The sequence below is a fragment of the Pollicipes pollicipes genome, unplaced genomic scaffold (assembly GCF_011947565.3).
Source record: "Pollicipes pollicipes isolate AB1234 unplaced genomic scaffold, Ppol_2.1 Scaffold_4881;HRSCAF=5763_pilon_pilon_pilon, whole genome shotgun sequence".
Lineage (NCBI taxonomy): Eukaryota > Metazoa > Arthropoda > Thecostraca > Pollicipedomorpha > Pollicipedidae > Pollicipes > Pollicipes pollicipes.
In genome coordinates this window covers 31,883,249-31,902,656 of record NW_023596576.1, presented here as the reverse complement: position 1 = coordinate 31,902,656, position 19,408 = coordinate 31,883,249, and the positions used below count along the sequence as shown (strand labels likewise).

Sequence of the window (19,408 nt, the reverse complement as noted above, 5' to 3'; positions counted from 1 at the left end):
TCCCTTCCACTCTCTATTCCCGGTCGACGGAGTTTAGTGGCCCCCACAGTAATGATGCATCAAACGCCCAGCACCAATGATGATGATCCGGATACGAGCTTGCATTAAACATTTGCATAAAATATTCTGGCTGCGGACTTTCCGTACTGACATGATACATCAGCACGTGCGCTTCGGCGTATGAAGCTACGGCTATACTTTTGTCAAAAAGACTTTGTTCCGACGAACTTTTCCGCGCGCGAAAATTCTGTTTTAGAACATTGTTCCCAACGTTGACCATACCAACTTCATTGTATCTTAAGTCCTTACATTACGAATTTTGTCTAAGCGAATTTAAAGCATACGAACATTTTATCCCACAAGCACCTGCCAGACAAGCGCTGCTACGCGTCCTTTTGTTCGCAATCCCCGGGCGACACGCTGTGTATGCAGAACACCGATCTGTAACACGCCCAATGGTCAAGTCACCGGTCTGGTGGAAGTACAGAGGTGGGGCGACGCATTCAACATTTCAGAGGGCGCTCAGCAATGCGCCGGTGTGCGACACACCCAGCGCTCAGGACGGCAGAGCGAGACGGCACCCGCGGAGCAGACACCGCCTCTACCGCCGCCCCTCTCCCCGGCTGTCAGGGTCGCCGTTTCGACAGGGCGACCAGCCGGGCGGGGCGACGGCCGTGTGACTCACCGGGCCGTGACGTCACGTCGCGCGGTGACGTCACGGACCGTTTGCAGCCGGGCGCGGCGCGGTCACAGCTGGCCGGCTGCGCGGCCCAGTTGCCGCCGCCGCCACCGCAGCTTGGCCTTGCCGGCGACGGTGCGTGAGCACCATGTATGCACGCGATCAAGACGACGCCCTGTTTGTGGTTCCCTAAGATTAGGCCAGGGGCAATGGAAGTCATCTCAAGCTGTTGTGCAGAGAGGCATGAGGTGTAATCACTGAGTGTGTGTTGGGGGGGGGGGGGGGGGGCACAGAGAAGACATGCGCCGCGCAATGTTAACAAGATGGGACATTGTATAGCCCTTATTTTGCCCACCCATTTCGCGTTAAAAAAATTCCCATTCAAAGCGCCTCTGAGTCAGAACGTCTTGACACTGGAGACATTCAGTGATGTGCAGGAACCTGGTCAAAATCGCAAATTAAAAAATTAACATTCAGCTCATCTGCCATTCGGCCCAAAAGATTTAGGCTATGCAACCGTTTATTCTCCTCAATTTCGAAAACGAATTTGCATCGGAAGGTTTTGTACCGGGAGGTGGAAGGTTTTTGGAGGTTTAATCCATTTTTGACTAATTGTGTCTCGTCAATGTTCATAGGCCAATACCAAGTTTGCTGGAGGTTAAAGGTTAGGCTGCCAAGGCCTCACAGTTCTTGCGGCCATCGATTAGCATTCTTTGGGTCCGATGGCAACTGCCATTTCAGGTAAAACTGGGGATAAAACGTCATGTTTCCTGGACACTGCTAGCCCGCCAGATACAGATGAAGAAAGGACTCAGAAAGCGGGTGAGCCAGATCGAAAGTTAACGTCATTTTTCATGTGTTGACACAGTGTTAAGGTTCAACATACTCGGAGGCTGGGGTGCCATAACGCTCACGGTGTCACTCCTCCGTCGCATGTCTATGCGATCAGATCATGTTTTCCAAACCCCCTCTCACGCCATAAACTAAAAACGATGCCTTCCATAGAAATCAGATTTCTTTGAAACGGCTGCATCTAAATGTCATAACCGATATGAAAATGCATGAAGCAGCGACCTCCATGCGCCGGGTTCCGAATAAGGGACTTTCCAAAGCAATCCCTACCCGGATGGCAGCGGAGTTTCTCCCAAGCTGGCGGCCGGTGGCCAGGTGCGGTATTTTTTCTGCATTTCTTCAACGCTCATAAAATGCAAAATTATCAGAGACCTGGGAGTGCGAGCTCAGCCCCCATTCCATCCCCCCTCCCCTTCCGGTCCACGTGCCCAAACATAACGTGCTGCAGAGCAACTGACAAAACGACCCTGAGTAGAGCTAACCAGCCCCCCCCCCCCCCCAGCCAGGAGCCATTTGACCTTGCAGACGAGCTACATCGAGGTGGTCTGCGGGACGTAGACGAGCTACCATCGGGGTGGTCTGTGGGACGTAGACGAGCTACATCGGGGTGGTCTGTGGAACGTAGACGAGCTACATCGGGGTGGTCTGCGGGACGTAGACGAGCTACGTAGGGGTGGTCTGTGGGACGTAACGCTGCGTGTTTGCTCCAGTGTCCGCCATCTTTAACTCAAGGTCAAGGGTGTCCGGACACATTGTCCATCATGTTGGCCGAATGTGTCAGGCTCGTTAATGGCGTTATAGTGTACGTAACGTTTCAGGGTTTTATTTCGCCAAGTGTCGTAAGGCATAGGTTGGCGCTGAAAAATGGCGATTTTTGGCATGCGCCAACGTATGCTATGAAAGTTACTGACGATGCTTGACTGATAGCCAAACATCATCAGTCCCTCTCAGGGCTTGATAGCACCTGACGACGGCCAGAGAGCGAACTGGTCGAAATGTTGTGTACGGACTAACACACCACACGACAAACATGCCAGACGAGAACGATATCCCGAACAGTTATTATATCCGCGCCACTGATGGATTCGAAATAATAGCCCCCAATCATGCTGTTTGTAGGTGGCTGCTCCCGTCTTACCTTTCAAGTATCAATAAGGGCTTGGTGGATAGGGTGTCGGTCTACAAATCGCATTGCCTAGCTGTGCAATATGTATTCTCAAGTCCTGCCCAGACCCGACTGACGCCTGACGGCTGCCAGAAAAACCGGACAAAATGTTGCGTAAACAATAATACCGCTGACAACAGCACAGGTGTTCATGACGTTTTATATATCATCATTTCGCCAGAGGCATTACCACAAACTCGAATGCAGTAAAGGAATGGACCACCATTCCCCTCGAAATCGTTCATAAAGCAGACCAACCAAAACCAAAACCAGACGCGCAGCATTCCGGTTTTGATATCAAATCTGACCGTATGCCACCTCCCAGTGCCCTCCGTTGATTTATCAAACCAGCACTGCCACACCGGGTTGACTTGTCACGGTACTGCTGCCACTCACCGGCGTCGAAAGCGGTCAGCAGCAGCGGTGGCCTTCCCTGCAGCGCCCCCGTCCTCTGCCTGCTGCCAATCCTGCAGGTGGTGACGCGGCGACCGTCGCACGCCGCACCTTCCCTCCGCCCGTGGCCGAGCGGGCTGGCCGACTCGCCTGAACTGGTGTTTGTGGCGGCGGCGGCCGCCGCCACCGCCGCCGACCTGGCGAGCCGGCTTCCCCTCCCCCGGAGCCGGCCTGAGTCATGACTCGCAGGTCAGCGACTCAGGGCTCGGCCAAGGCCGGGCTGGGAGGCGCGTGCTGCTGACGGAGGCGAGAGGGGGAACGGCAAGAACACAATGACCCGGGTCACCGGGTACGGATCGCAGCTCATCTCCGACGGCAGGCGACAGGAAAGGTCAAACGGGATCGATGTGACAAGTTGCCATGGCGGTCGGTCGCGCTCTTGAGTAAAGGTTAATGCCCAGCTAAGCTCGGCTAATGGCCACCTAATGGGGCACTATGCTTAACGTCCATCGGTGAGGAGCGCCCATCCGTTTATTTTACCTTCGTATGATTGACTGGCCTACACCTGTCTCTTTGTATCCACGAATTATCTCATAAGAATATAACGTTTCGCATATACCTTGGCTTAACCGCATCCAAACGTATACAATAGTGGCAGCATGACCTGAGCTCCTACACGGCGCACCCGACACCGACATGGTACTGATGACCCTGGGTCCACAAAGCGTGAAATGTAACTACGCCATACACGCTCGACAAGGCCCGTTCTACGACTGCTATGCTCAAGTATCGCAGTTCCAGACACTCAAGATGATGAGCTCATTTGCAGTACTGTCCGTTGACGATGAATTGTTCTGCAACGCCGTTACGCTCGCAAGTCCCCTGCACGTGTTTTGCTGAATTTTTTTTGCGTTGTAGCAACCCACAGACCGCTTGCACGGCTGGAGCCAACTGTCATTGAGGAGGATCCATCATTACATGAACAGTGACTTTCCAACCTGATCAGGAAGCGAATGTCTAGCCTCTCTGAACAGCGTTGTTGCTAAATTGCTGCCAAATTGTCCCGCAAGTTCATGTTCTCATGTACATACACACAAGCGAGCGTCGGCAAGGTCATAGCTCACAAGCAGCGCATTTGCTGTCCATTTCCTGTCGTGATCTGGCAGCTTCCACGAATTCATCGCGTGCCAACAATCTCAGCGGAGGGGGTTGTGATTCACAGCTTGCATGTGTTGGCGGGGTGGCACAGCTTGGCAAACACACTACACCCCGGAGCTGAATATGCTCGGCCCAGCCGTTGCCTATTTTTGATCGTTTTTGTGGCGGCTGAAGTGATGCAAGTAATTTCTCGCAGATGAAATCTGTAAAATCGCTACAGCGAAAGTAAGTGATGCTCTTGCGCTACGAGCCAGCGATCCAGGGTATCTTCCAACATTCGTGTTTCAAATGGACGTAGTCAATATAACTTGATGTTAACGAGAAAGGCCTTAGGCTCCCCCTTTTTTCACGCACTGAGTGCAGGGTTCCTTTTCTGACGGTTATCAACATTCGTTACACCGGGAGATTCTGGTTAAGCGAAGATACCAAGCAAACATGAGTTGCAGTATCAATCATACCGTTACATTGAGCACTGACAAAATAAACAAGTGTTGCCTGATAACGTCGGTTAACCAATCTCCTATTATATTGAAAGTCAATAACTGACAACATAAAACCTCTGGACTCATAACACAATTCGTCCAACGCAGCTGCGGTGGGGGAGGAAATGACCGGCCAACCATACCTCCGACGGCTTTCACCAGAGGAGCGGCCGTGGTCCAGGGATTGGCATCAGGTCTCGCTGCCAACACGCCTCACCCAAATGCATCTGCGGACAGCGCCTGTGCTGGCGAAATGGCGCCATGAATCACTGGGAAGTTTGCTAGGTTGGTTTGTGAACCAGGTGCATCCGTCGGCATGGGCCGCCAGGAAAGAGGAGCGGGAGAGAGAGGGGAAAAAGCTAAGCTGGCAGAGAGAAAAAGAAAAAGAAAACAACTTGTGTTAAGACCTTTAGGTCACATCAGACAGGTCCTGCCCACAAAGGTACCGTCCACAAGTTATGCAACACTAGAGATGGCGGATAATTCTTCCGGTGCTTGACAAAAGATTGCAGGCTGCATACGGTAGGCGGGGGTTAACATGCGCTTTGCAACGATTTGCAAGATGAGCGAACGAGGGTCGGTACAAAGGAAGAACAAAAGCAGATGACAACGTAACACCGGTCGAGTGTAGTGGCGTGGCGAATTATGCTCAAACCAGCCCTTCAAATGCTATTTATTTCAATGTGCAACGTGGTGTTAACGTTGCAAAGAATTGCTCCATAACAAGCATGACTATAAAATATGGGTATCCGTGCATGACAGGGAGATCATGGCACGGCGTGAATTAACCAGGTACAAGACGAACTCATGCCGGATGGAGAGTGAAAGCATACCGTAACACACGTGACGTAATTTATGGACGTCCCTACATGTGCCTATAACAGCGAGCCGCAGTGGCAGCCCGGACGCGCCTGTCCACGTTATTTTGCTGCCATATAGCGTGAGTCACTCGGATCAAGGTGGAGCGTGCGGGCTACTCGGTGTCTGCGGGCACACCTGGGCGGCATAGCTAAGCCTGCATGAGCAAGTGCAGGCTTTCCTGCAATCTCGGATGCCGACCGATGTTGCAAAGGAGCTACCGACAGATGGCAGACGCGTATTACCGAGGAGGAAGCTGGAAAACCGAACCCCTTACTCAACCGTCCGTTAGCCTCTGCGCACCTGAAAGCTTGTCTTCGGCCATACAGGGTCGGCAAAATAGAGAAGCTTCTCGTTGATCGTGTAGCCTCACGCATTTAAACACACTGCCACCGCTTCGATTTTCGTAAGTATTCGTAATGTTCACCGCAATAATCTGAGCACTTGTTTACTAAAATGTGCAGTCATCAGCTGCGAAACGGCAGAGGTGGTGGGGGTTGGGGTAAAGGGTGGGGACGGATGGTCAGAACACACCTTTACCCCCCCCCCCCCCTCCACAACAAAATTGGGAGACTCCTTTGTAACAGTCTAAGGGCATTGTAGTACAGTAGATCACCAAAATTCGGATCAAGGATGCCCCAATAAAAGGGGTAGAGAGCACTACATCGGGCCCCGCAGCCCTTTTCCTGCATCAAGAGACCCGTTTTCTGGATCATTTGGATCGTGAGGCCATCGATATATGAATAAATTAGCCCGTGCTCTATATCAGGAGGCCTGATGTTTTGCCAAGGAAGCTCCCATTGCTGGCCCGGGATACCCCCATTACAAGCTTGGTGGCCCCTGTTCTGGGTTAAGTGGCGCCCTTCACAAGACAGGCATATTTAGAAGGGCCCATATCTGAGACGGGGGGGGGGGGGGGGGGGGGCTATCATGCATCAGGTGACCGCGGTTCCGGCTCAGGATGCCCTGTTTTTGGAAAACGAGGCCCCTCGGCCAGATTTGGAGGCCCTTCGTGGATCGGAAGCATGCTGTTCTGGAAAAAGAAACCCTCTTTGCATCAACGGTTTTTATGGAACCGGAAACCCTGTTTAAGTCAGCGAGACCCTTTCGTCAATAATTTGAAGGCCCCATTCAGGATTCTTTTTAGTTGTAAGGGGACACACACCCTTGGTGTCCCTCTTCCTGAATGAGACGCTGTCCAGAGGTCCCCGGTCAGGATTCTTTTTAACCCTCGGTGTCCCTCCTCCTGAATGCGACACTGTCCAGAGGCCCTCTGTCAGGATTCTTTTTAGTTGCAAGGGGACACACCCTTGGTGTACCCCCTGGAAGATAATGCTCCGCGTCTCGAAATCCGTGGCGCAGGCCCTGCCTGTCATGGCCTTGACCACGCGTTTCAGTTCCCGCTATGCTGCCTGGTCCAGCGCTTGTAGCGAAACCGCCTCACAAACAAGGCTAAATGTGCCGCTGATTGCTGATACAGCGAGTGAGCTCGAGGCTGGGCACCATGGCCAACTGTGTTCTGACTCGGAAGGCACAAGACAATGTTCTTATCTCAAAAGCACAAGACATGTTTCTAGCGGGATGACGATGAATGACAATGCTGTAGCTGTTCATCCGATCTGGAGAATAAAAATGCTGGAATACGGATCTAGCAGTACCGGACGCTGGCCTAAATGGTCGGAGTCAGCAATTTGTTTTAGAAACATACCGCGTAGCATTATCCTTGACGCTTATTCAAGTCCCAAAATAAAAGCAATCTCTTAGTTTTTTTAGCACCTCAATTTTCTCAAGGCCATGAAAGGTCCCCGACCTTAAAAGAAGACCAGTACCATTTTGCTCAGAGCAGGTATGAAGGTTCAAGGCGGTTGCATAAGGAGGTCTGGCGCAATTTATACACCATCCTAGAATCTGACACAATTGTAGATCAACCCTTCGACGAGAGAGCACCAAAAAATCGTTATTTTGGGGCGCAATAACCTTTATTTTCCAGGGGCACCAATCTTCAGGGGTCAGCGAAAAAGGTACGAATACCTTCATTTCCAGGAGTTAAGAAATTCTAGGGGACACCACAATGGCCGCACCTCTCTATTGTGAAATCCTACATTCACCCATTCGGTAAGAAGACACCAAAAGCTTCCTTTCGGGGAACCATAACATTTATTTCCTGGAGGCACCAAATCCAAACGAGTGATTGAAAGAGCTCCGAAGCTTTCATTTCAAGGGGCATCAAAATCCAGGGACACTACAATTTCTTTGTCTTCCACTCTAATGATATCCTGGATTGGCCCCTTCAACAAAGTAGCATCTAACATGCCCCCAAATCTTTATTTTCCTGAGGAATCAAGTTCCGGGGGCGCAGCCATAGGGAGGGCAAACAAGGGCTTAAAGACCCTTACGTAGGGACCCTTCAGGCCCGAGAGTCCCGAGGGTTTTTTGGGCCCCTTAGGGCCGGCGATCAAGGGTCCGATTGGACGGTCCAAATCGGTCACATGATGGCCCAAAAAACAAAACAAAAACGGAGGTCACATAAGGAACCTCAGCCCGAAGGCCGGACCCCCAAAATTTTGAAGTACCTCTTACACCGATCGGAGGCTCCTGGGACAGTAGGGGTCCTTATCTCAGTCAGTGGGCTGAGGCCACCAATACCGAACAGTCGGTTCCGTGCCGGTCTTGACCCTAGGGGATCCCTTTCCAAAACAGAGGCAAGACCCGGGCCTGCAAATGTCAACCAGAAGGTCTCTTGCATTGTTCGGCCCTTGAAACAGCGAAGTACCTAACAGCAGCTAACGGCTGACAACAACAGGAGACCTTGTGTCGGCAATGAGCCCCAGGTTGGCCAGGGCACATTATTGGACTCCCAGTGCCGGAAAGGGACTATTTTGTATCAGTGGGCCCCTACAGTGCCAGATAGCCCGGTCAGAGGGCCCGCCGCATCAGGGAAGGGGCCGGTGTATGATATATTCACCTGAAGGTCTCCGTACTGACCAGGGATGGGACGATACGCATTTCACCTCCCAGCCAGAACATTTTACCTGTGCCATTTCGAGCTGATTCCTGAAACGTAATTATCAGTTACAGCAACATGCGCAAGAGAGATTACATCACTGCGTCACGAGTTCGTAGTGATGTACATATTGGTAATCCGTCCAGAGGATCATTTTGAAAATCGCGCACATTATGAAAATTTCGAACGGGGATATCCTCTTCCCACAGACCAATTGATTTGATGAAGCATTGGAAAGTGCTAGTTTCCAGTGCATGGTCATCTTCGTCTACCCAGTGACCGTCGCCGGGGTTGGCTGTGCGAACGCCGTGCGGCCCGCAGAGACTGCAACGCAGGGCGTCGGTGTCGTTTCTTTTAGACGAACAGCGCGCGTGCTTATAGCTGTTTTATTATTTTTTTTGCTGATTAATTTTACGAGAAGTATGGAACTCCCCTCTTAATTTCGTTTGAATTACTTTTAAATCCAGGATAAACTGTATTTTCCGGTAGCTTCTGTCCACTCATTCAGTCAAAAAGTTAGACATAACAATAAAATAAAACCGACCTCTAAGAGTAAAGTTGATTTAATCCAGCGGACCATTCAGGTGGGAGATGCTTGCTGATTTAGAAATAAAAGTCTCAAGTCAAAGGGACCGAAATCCGGGGATTTTTTGTGAGGGGAGAGAGGAACCAAGTTCCAGAAGGCACGCATGGACAAAATGGTCCCTCACTGGACAAAGCTTGGGATGTGTCCGTGATTTCAGATAAAAAACAAAGATTTTAGAACAAAAGCGGTAGACAGATAGATAGAAAGAAGAAGAGCAACAACAAAAACGGTGACATGGAAACCGCAGCACAATCAAACATGATCGAAGACTGAAAGATGTGTTGTTAGAAAATACCGCTGTGCCGCTGTGCCTGTCGTGATGACAGGGCTACGTTCCTACACATGTAAAGCAAAGCCCCGTGTCAACCGGCCGAGAAGCTGACACCTTGCACAGAGTTTGCCTTTGAAACAGTTTTTACAGCGAATTTTTGGCAACTCTCCCATTCCAAACGCTTAAAGCTCCGATCATCGAAACTCTTGGAGCAAAATGCTACAAAGGGAACGGGCCTATGCAGATTTGTTCTAAGATACCAAAGATTATAATGCTCTGCCACTCGTTGCTATGCATTCACACGCACAGGAACATGTGCCGAACAATAATATTTCGCAATAAACAGACGGAGAAGTTTTATGATTGACTGCTACATGTCCCGGTGGGCTAGCATTTCCGAACCTTGCAAGCGACGCCCGCAGAAGCATGGCTTACCGACGTCTGAGGCCAGGCCCCAGTGTTACCTGCCGCCAGGAGCGCGGGAGACGGGGGGGGGGGGGGGGGGGCTGCCAGTGGCTGGGGAACCGGTAAAGGGGAGTGGGGGGAGGCTCGAAGCCCTAAAAATTTAGCATTGAGGCTATGGGGGTTAGCTGGAAAGTATAAAAGCAAGGCGATCAGCCATGCAACTTGGGAAAAATTTCGTTGCCCGTGCAATGCTTCCTGTCTGAAACATTGACCCGCATGAAGCATTGAGCTGCATCAAGCAAGACAAGACATACTTGGCGCATTGTCTATCAGAAGGCAATGCCTAATGGGGAAATGAGGGTGGCTGCTTGATCATGCACGGGTGAATCAGAGCAGCCCCACATATCTACAAAATAGGCTGGAGAAAGTCGGCGTTCCTGCCTGCCCCCCCCCCCCCCCCCCCCTCCAAGCAGGGCCAGGCGTTTGGTATGAGTCCAGACGATACCCGCGCGCTGGATAGCCAGACACGATGTGCGCCGGCGACATCCACAGCCAGACACAACACGCCAGACACGAACGCCGCTCACGCGTCCTTGACTCCGGGAAACTGGCCCAAGGTGGCAGCTGATGATGGGGTTCGGTGTGCAGCGATGACGGCGGTCGGGCCGCCGGCGTGGGACCGCACTCCCAGCTCTTCGCAGCTTCGCCCAGCACGCGAGAGGCGCTCGTGGTCGGGCTGGGCCGCGGCGGTGGCCAGGTCCGCCCAGTGCCGCCCGCTGCCGCGGCGGAGAAACTCTCCTGGCTCCCGCCCTCAGGTGTTGCGTCATGGCGCCGCTCGTGCAGCGGAACAAAACGAGTGGGTGGAGGCAAAGGCCGGCGTGGCACTGATGGAGCGATATTGCCTGTCCCGTGGTTAGTGTGAGCACCTAGGAGATGTAAACATCATACTATGATATTGGCGTGCATTGCAGCAAAATTAGTACAGTTGGGTGTCGGACGTCTGTCTCCGCCGCTGTCTCGGCCTTCACAATATTTCCTCTGCTGCTGATGCGTTGCCTTCCACCCATAACTCGCACATCTTGACCTGTCCGATTCGCCCTGCACAGGACGCACAGATACTGTATTGGCCGCCAACCGACCTGATACTGACTGGCCGACTCCGAACGAAGGCAGGGCAAGGGCCAACGGACCCCAACAAGCGTGTGGAATAACCTGGCAAATATCGGTCTCCACGGCATTCAAGTACCTGTACTTTGCCACACGGTTATGCGACGTTGTCACGTGTCACGGTGGTATAACTCGTTCTGTTTCACGATAACGATATTTATTAAATCACTATTTAAGTCAGCGCGCTGGCCAAATGAGTTGTTCAAATAATGTTCAGCCAGTTTCTCCGACATTACCTTATCGCGCATATCAAACCTGTGTTTATCATATTGTCTTGCACAATCAGTTCACACACCACGCAGGTCCTGCGGTGGCGCCAACATTGGCGGAGTCTGACTAGCACAATACGAATGACGAGCCCTTCCAGCCTAGCCGTCCGGGCACACATCTCCGCTGATCAGAAAGCACATCTTGAAGACCTCTTGCGCGTCGTTCAGCCCCCTCCACGGCAGCTTCACTCGCCTATCCAAGAGCTCTATCAGCTCACCAACACGGTCCTTCACGTCGACTGCCCCCTCCTCAAGCACGGCAGAGACGGCCTGCTGAAGCTCATCAGCGGCGCGCGCCACTTCCGCCTCGTACTTGGTCACGTCCGCCTCGTGGTCGCACATGGCGACATCGCCGGTGCAGGTGCGACAGATGGCGCGCGGCCGCCCATTCGGTATCCGCTCGTATGGCGGCAGGTCGGCCCGGCACGCGGCGCACGCGCAGCTGAAGTAGTACTGGCGTGCCAGGCCGCGGCGCCGCTCGTCGCGCTCCATCAGCGCGTAGTGGTAGCCGTAGTTGTCGAGCAGCTCGCCTCCGGCGTCGATCGGACGCAGCGCGCGCAGCACGGCCGTCGTGCCGTGGTAGCAGCGGAACACGTTCGGGTCACAGGAGTGATTGGTGAGACTGAGCACCGGCAGCACGGCGGCACCTACTTGGCACGTGGTGGCGCCAGCCAGCCGCCCACCGGGCAGCCGCTGCTCCGACACCTCGTGCGCGTTGCAGGGCAGCGTCTGCAGGTGGCGCAGCAGCTCGGCCGACAGCGTGACCAGGCGGCGTTGCCGCTCGGCCGCGTCCGCGCCGGGCGGCGGCAGGCTGGACCGCTCCAGCAGCCGGCCTAATGTCACCGCCATCAGCGCGCGCTTGAAGAGGTCGGCGGCCGGCCGCGCCGCCGCGTTACCCACCAGCTGGCGCACGCGCTGGTAGTCGTCGGAGCGGTACTCGGGCGTGTCCGGGGCACCGCCAGCCGCCGCCGCCGCCAGCCGCGGCCAGCCGGCCACGACCACGGCTCGCACTGCCAGCAGCGCCATCTGGCCGGCGTCCAGCGCCACCAGCTGGCCGTAGATGGCACACTCGACGGCGTGATACTGCGTCCAGGCCTCGGCCCGGCAGCGGCCGCTGCAGAACCGCACCTGTCGGCGCGCGGCCAGGCGTCCTCCGGTCAGCGTCCTCGGCCACTCGCGTCATCGCGACGAGACTGGGCGCCCGCACAAAACGCGGGCCCCTCAGTCGGAAGATAAGGAACGTACGGTACAACACTGTCGGAAGGACCTGTCCGGGTCCATGTTGTATAACTGCCTCCCAGTTAAAAGTACTCATGCCAGCGAAGGCCACATGCCGCAGTGCCTGGCCCGGCCTAGGGCGGAGCGATACGGTTAATGTCTGACCGAGGAGAAAGGGGGAGGGGGGGAGGGGGAGGGCGAGAGCGTACGGACTGACCTCCGTACAGTGAAGGCAGCCGACCGGCGCCGGACTCCAGCGGCAGCAGTGGTGGCAGTGACCCTGCGTCTCCTCCGGCAGCAGGACGGCGCAGTAAGGCTGCTCCACCACCAGCAGCTCACCTGACGTGCACACCCCACACGGATCGGGGTCAAGGGCCGCGCGCGCGCCGGCCCCGAGGTGAGCATTCTCAGCAAGCGGACGGGGCATCCGGATCTGCCGCAACGCCCGCATACAACGCTACTCTCACGGAGTACGTTTCAATATCACACGTTTGGAGTTAAACGATTACAGAACGAAGAGGTGAACGTGGACCTGACTTCTTCAAAACAATAACACACCTTCCATGGCAAACTAGTGTTTCGGGGGGGGGGGGGGCAGAATTGGCAAATCAACATACCGGCAATTCATCGCGCGTCAGGTAGCATCATTACACAAAAATGAAAATGGGAGGACAAAGCAAACCAATCTGAAATGTCGCTGATGCATAAGGCAAAGAATATCCACTCCAGATCAACGAAATCGCAATATTGCCAGCAAATAAAAGTTGGGTACGGGGGAGGGGAGGGAGGGGGAGGGCACACGGTGAACGTTGGCGAATGACAGAGCATAAACAAGCGAGGACACTCCGATAGCACACGCGTAATTTGCGGTCACAGTGATTGTTGATGTGCTCACCAAAACCGCTTACGCTTACGCAAATCAGGTACCACAAGCCGCCAGCGTAATGGTGCAGTACGCATGGGCAAGTGGCGCAGTCTTATGCTTTTCACTCCATGATTATAAGCTCAGATCCATCTTCCTTCAGTGAATCACAAACAACATAGACCGCAGCGTGTGGGTTCTGTGCTAAGCTGCGTAGTTTTGTGTTTTACTCACATCACTCATGCCGAGGAATTGATGACATATTGTCCACAGTGAGTTATAATGTGATCTATTGGTATTAGCAAATAGATGGAAAAAGACATTACTTTTATTGAGGTAGACATTGCTCGTTGGGATCATTACAAGTTAACACAAGACAGGAGATTGCTGACCCCTGTCGTTGGGTTGCAGATGGTAACATTTCATATCGGTGCGGGGCGGGGATTGTTGACCCCCGTCGTTGGGTTGCATCTGGCAACATGTCATATCGGTGCAGGGTGGGGATTGCTGACCCCTGTCGTTGGGTTGCAGCTGGTAACATTTCATATCGGTGCGGGGTGGGGATAATTAGGCCTACGACAACATCACGGCAGTCGGGGAAGTCACTGAGGTAAGACATTAGGGGTAATCAAGACACCGTTCGAGGAAATCATGAGAACATTCGGGGACGTCCAGAGAACATTCGCTGAAACAAGTCATGGTATAGAGAAGTGGGAATGGTGAGATATGGAGAATAACACCGCAGTTCATACTCACTGGACATCTGAGGAAGCGGAGGCAGGGGGAGGGGGAACGGGGCGCAAGTGAAGGTGGGGGAGGAAGAGGCGGAGAAGGGAGAGAACAATATATATATATATATATATATATATATATATATATATACAAGCAGAGAGACAGGCAGGCAGATAGCCGAGAACAGGGGTGAAGTTCCACGACATAAGTTGAGGAGATGAGCAGAATACGACGCCGACAACCTAACACAAAACACGCCAACAGACGGCTTTCGCCACGGATTTGGCTCACTTTTTCTCAAGGATTGGGAGTGGGGATAGAAGATAATGTTCGCCGAGGGGGGGGGGGGCTTGAGCCCCCACCCTCGACTGAATAGGGAACTATACCCCTGATAGGAAGGCGTCGAAACAAAGAATGCAGCGACACGGATATAGGGAGATAGGGAGAAAGGGGATGGGGATATAAATTAAAAGAAAGTTAGATGAAGGTATGGAAAGATAGAGAGACAGAGGGAGAGAGAGAGATATAGCTATATCGGTGTGGAGGGGCAGAGTTGAGCCTGAGGTGGAACTGGAGCATGCCTGTGGTGCAGATCGATACTTCAAGGCGAACAGGCTTGGAAAGCAATATGGCGGACGGCCAATATCTTAATTTTATAAAAAAATATACTCAGTTCATGAGTTTCTGCACAGTCCCTTGTGAACTATGCGGTGTCACCAGTGGAATTCAGCGCGTGCCACATGCCCGGTGCACAAATATCTCTGAAATGTCACGGTTAAGGGAAAGGTGGGATGCCTCACACCATTACAACACACGTTGGTAGGGGGTGGGGAGGGGACAATGTGAGCTTACCTCAGGATCAAAGCATCGTTCTACGGCGGTGAAGATCCTCCATGGTAAGGAAGAAAGGGTGCAGCGTTATGAGAAGCAAGGAGGTCCCTGGTCAACATTTTAGCTGGGGTCGCAAGACAACGGTGATAACAAAATGGCGTCAGCATAAACTGTAACCAGGATTCTTGAATACGTTGACGGAAATTATGTTCGCGAGACGAAACGGAAAGGGCACACTTGTCCGATATTTGTGAATGTAACTATTGAACGATGAGATATTGTGGTAGTACGAGAAAAAGTCCACAGATTTCCATCGAAGTGATGTGCTTTCACTGCGCCCGAGCACCAGAACAGCTGCATACGTGCACGTCAGGCAAATGTTGCTGGCAGACTTATGCTTGACGTTCACGGAATCAAATCCGATTTCGGTATCGTTCCCGTTTTGGCATTTATCCAGTTAGGCTTCGTATGCATTGGCAGCTTGGATGATTCGGATTCTGGATTGCCTAACATGGCTCGCGAACGACTAGAATTATTCAGTTCCATTTAAAAAATACCAGAGGTACCAAACGCTCTAACAACCTCTGGAGCGCAGACGTGGACAGCTTATCACTGCACAGGAAAAGCGCACATTTATTGACACACGCACACGCACACACACACATATACGCAAACGCAAACACACACACACACACACACACACACACACACACACAACACACACACACACACACACACACACACACACACACACACACACACACACACAAACACACTTATGACCATGTTGCTTATATATATATATATATATATATATATATATATATATATACACATTAGCGCTCATGTGTACATACACCGTTGTGGCGACCGCAACATTCCATGGTTCCAAAGGCAGGACAGTTTGCCCTACCACCCAGAACTAGTCATGTCTTGAAGTTGTCTGATATATTTTATCATCCATCACACTTATTTTCAATGGCGCGTAGCCAAGACCTTCAGGCCATACGCCATTCCTTGAGGTAGCGGGGACCCTAGGGCTGAAAACCCTATAGCCCTTTGCAGTTTAAGACGCACACAGGGTTCCTGAAGCAATAAACAATCCGCCCATGCTGCATCAAAATAAGAACACAAGCTTCAAAAGGTCTTTTGAGCACATAAAACGGCCCGTGTAGCGACAAAGGGGAGTCCTCTTGACTGAAAGAGCCGAATGGCCCAATTTAGCACCTTGTGAGCAAAATCCTGGCTGAAGAACTTACTTCCCATTTGTAATTGGTATGGAAAACAATTATGGCCTTCTTGTTTATGAGTGTTGTTGTTCTGGGTTGTTCGATTGCAATCAATAAAAAACTACAATACCCGCTGAAGCATACTTAAGCACACAAACATATGAACATGCCCCAATATGCGTACACAGCCCACCAATGCAAAACATTGTGATCTATTTTGACATATTTTAAGATAAGATTCATTTCTAAACAGCCACATTAGTGAAGTGAAGAAGCAGCTTTTCCATGCGACAAGTTTCATTGAAAATTACAACCTATCTAACATGTACCTGCTTTTCAGATGATTTAATTCTCGGAGCAAATCCTTTTCCATCCGAAAAGATAGGGAACAATTAATTCGAAAAAACCGAAAATCTGTCAAGGAGGTTGCCTACGTCATATTGCAACATTTCATTGGTCCTGTCACAATCATCAGACATAATCACAAGCACAGCATACATAAGCACAAACTGCACGTAACAACAAGGCATTCGTGGCCCCATCGGCACAAAATTCTGCATTTCTCTTATGAAAAACATGTCATCCGGTTTTATGACCAAGTTTCTATCAAGCACAGTACCCTTAGGTACCTCGTATAGCAACAAACACTTGTGAAGCCTCCACCCAGCTTTATTGCCCCCCCCCCCCTTCTTACGGCCCGTTTCTAGGTGGCACATGCTGTCCATCCCCTAAGCACGGCATTACCCGTACATCCACGTACCGGCGGCATGCTGGATCTTTGTCCCTGATATGACAAGCTTCCAGCGCTGTCAGTTGCACCTTGCCTGCACTAAGCCAGCATGGTGGCATTCTACACCAATGCGCATCAAAATGGGGCCCTTCCATGAGCTCAGAATATTGAACCTAAGTGCAAAAAACGGTCTGTCCACAAAGAACCCAGCACTGAAAATGACGAACGTCATCTAAGAGTTTAAATGCTCCATCGACGACCGTGCACGTCGACCAAACTCATGCATCGGCCATACCGCGACCACACTATCAAGACGGATGACGATACGATTCCTAGAGTCGAGGTTTTTGGTAGACGATTTGCGAGCGCGCATGCCCAAAACTACGTACATAATTTGCATCAATAATCGATTCCGATCGTATGTTTAACATTTCCGGACAAACATGGTTTGGCCAGCTTGGCAAAAATTGCTGACCCATTTCGGTCTATAATCTACATTCGTGGGATGCGTAACATCTCTGTGGATCCCAGATGCAAATTATGACTACGCCTCTGAGTTCTATCGGTTTAAAGCGAGTCCACCGAACCATTGAAAAACGGAGAGCGGCGGCGATTTATTTCATGCAATCGTTGAACGCATGATTTCTTCACTTTGTTGACTGTAAAACTGACTAAGCATTTATTCCAGGGTGGCTTGTGGCTTCTATTCCAGTTCAAAGGAAGAAACGAAAAATATCAATGAAAAGCATGCCCTCTTTAAGAATGGGTCATATCTGGCGAGTTTTTGAGGGGGGGAGGGGGCAACAACTATCGGGGAGCCCTTCGTCAAGGGTCCCCCTCCTTGCCAAGGCTCTAGCTGCGCGCCTACATGCACATGTAACATGTACATGTAGGTCCGGTGGACCAGCAGCACTGTCTCGCTCTCCCCGAGCAAGTCACATCAGATGCTTCTACACTGTCTCTTTGACAGACCTTGCACAAGTCACATCAAAGGCTTCTGCTAACTGGATCTTGACAGAAGGCGACGAACAAAAGCAATGTCACCGAAAGCGTCTACGCACCCGCCCCAGCGCGCGCGCTTGGAAGCACCAAGAACCTTTCCAGTCGGCGACAGGAGCGTCACCCAGGTGGTAGATGGCGCCGCGTCCCTGCATCAGCTGGGCGGCTCACCTGGCGAGATGGCGCGCGTGGCGACCAGGACGCGACCCCTCTCGTCCGTGTGGCGCACCTCCACCGCGGCACACGCCGACGGCATGCTCCGATTGATGGACTCCAGCTCGGGGGCGGGCTTCCCTCTGAAGGCGCCTGGAACAGACAAACCAGCATGAAGAAGTGCACGATGTCCTTACTGCTAGCTAGGCACGGTGGATACTTGTGGGCTTGTAATTGTGACTTGATATTTTTAAGTGAACAACAAAACGGGACACATAGTACCTACATCCGGTACCGTGTTCAAGTGACAACCCGTCGCTGATCACGGCACTTCACCGACCCGACACAAGTCGCTCATCGTCTTCGTCTGCCGCGTCCTCGTTGAAGTCTAGCGGGCCGGCCAGCTCCGGGCAGGAGCGCGCCTGCGCCTCCTGCCGCACCCTCTGCAGCCGCTGCTCCAGCTTGGGCCGCAGCTGTTGCGGGTAGCCATGCCGCAGCGCGCGACGCATGTCCACCAGGCACGGTCCCAGCCAGCCCAGGCTCAGCAGCACCGCAGACCGGTTGGCCAGCGCCAGCGCCAGCGCCGGGCCGTCGTCGGCCGGCGCCGCCAGCACCGCGCGCGTGTACAACTCCAGCGCAGCCGCCTCCTGACCGCGCCGGCCGTACGCAGCGTTGCCCTCCGCGCGCAGCCTGTTGCTCTCTTCGGCACACTTCAGCTTCGCTTTCAATTCAAAAGGCGGCGCGCGCACCGCGTCCAACGCGAGGAGAAAACGTACGCGCGAGTCATCCGAGCGCATCGAGTTGAACTCCTTGGTAAGATCCTTGACCTGACCTTGTTTTGACAAAGCCACACACAATTTCTTGTATGTCGCCTCGAAGTCTGCTCCGTCGCCTGCCATGGCCACTGGTTCCAAGCCGCGCCCAGCACCTCGGCAACCACCCACCGCCGGACCGTCCCACACACACGCGCCCCGTACGCCCCGCCCACCACCGGCTCCCGTCGCACCTGATAACGGCGAGCCAGCTGCGTACACACTCTGGCACACCTGCCACCGGGCGACCCGCGCGGCATGCGGGTACACTCTCTGACACATGGTGCACGCCCGTATCATACCATGGACGGGCCCACGCGTTACGCGTGCGCCCTGGAATAAGACCTTGGGAGAGTGCCAGGGCGTGACTTTTAAGTCCTTGGGGCCTGCAGGTAACATGTTTTACGGCTCCCAGGCTTCCATATGAGGGAGGAGCGACAATTCACAGAAGATATGTGGGAAACATGATACGTGGGTATGAACGGCGAACTGGGGTAATTTGGTACCATTGGGCAATTCAATATGATCCGAGAATGTATTGGATTTATGGCAG

At 52.6% G+C, this 19,408-nt stretch overlaps 2 protein-coding genes across 2 annotated transcripts in view; both read right to left on the bottom strand.

Moving 5' to 3' along the window:
• Positions 1-3,220, bottom strand: part of LOC119100827 (protein prune homolog 2) — a 40,427-nt gene extending 37,207 nt beyond the window's left edge. Inside the window, exon 1 of the mRNA XM_037223977.1 lies at positions 3,093-3,220. The gene's annotated coding sequence lies outside the window, so the exon portion shown is untranslated. The remainder of the gene's footprint in view (positions 1-3,092) is intronic.
• A 7,837-nt stretch (positions 3,221-11,057) lies between these two features.
• Positions 11,058-18,994, bottom strand: LOC119101500 (SET and MYND domain-containing protein 4). The gene is made up of 4 exons (XM_037224840.1): positions 18,384-18,994; positions 18,062-18,196; positions 12,725-12,846; positions 11,058-12,417 (listed from the first exon to the last, which is right to left on the bottom strand). The coding sequence occupies exons 1-4, from the start codon at positions 18,940-18,942 to the stop codon at positions 11,389-11,391; spliced, it is 1,845 nt and encodes a 614-aa protein (XP_037080735.1). The 5' UTR covers positions 18,943-18,994; the 3' UTR covers positions 11,058-11,388.
• Positions 18,995-19,408: the final 414 nt, after the last annotated feature.

Bases quoted from the DNA above. Each gene is read 5' to 3' on its own strand.
- LOC119101500 (XM_037224840.1), bottom strand. From the start codon at position 18,942: ATGGCAGGCGACGGAGCAGACTTCGAGGCGACATACAAGAAATTGTGT. The intron at 18,197-18,383 runs GTCGGTGAAGTG...TGTCTGTTCCAG, and splicing joins CGATGAGCGACTTGTGTCGG to GCGCCTTCAGAGGGAAGCCC. The intron at 12,847-18,061 runs GTGAGCCGCCCA...TGTGCACGTCAG, and splicing joins CACGCGCGCCATCTCGCCAG to GTGAGCTGCTGGTGGTGGAG.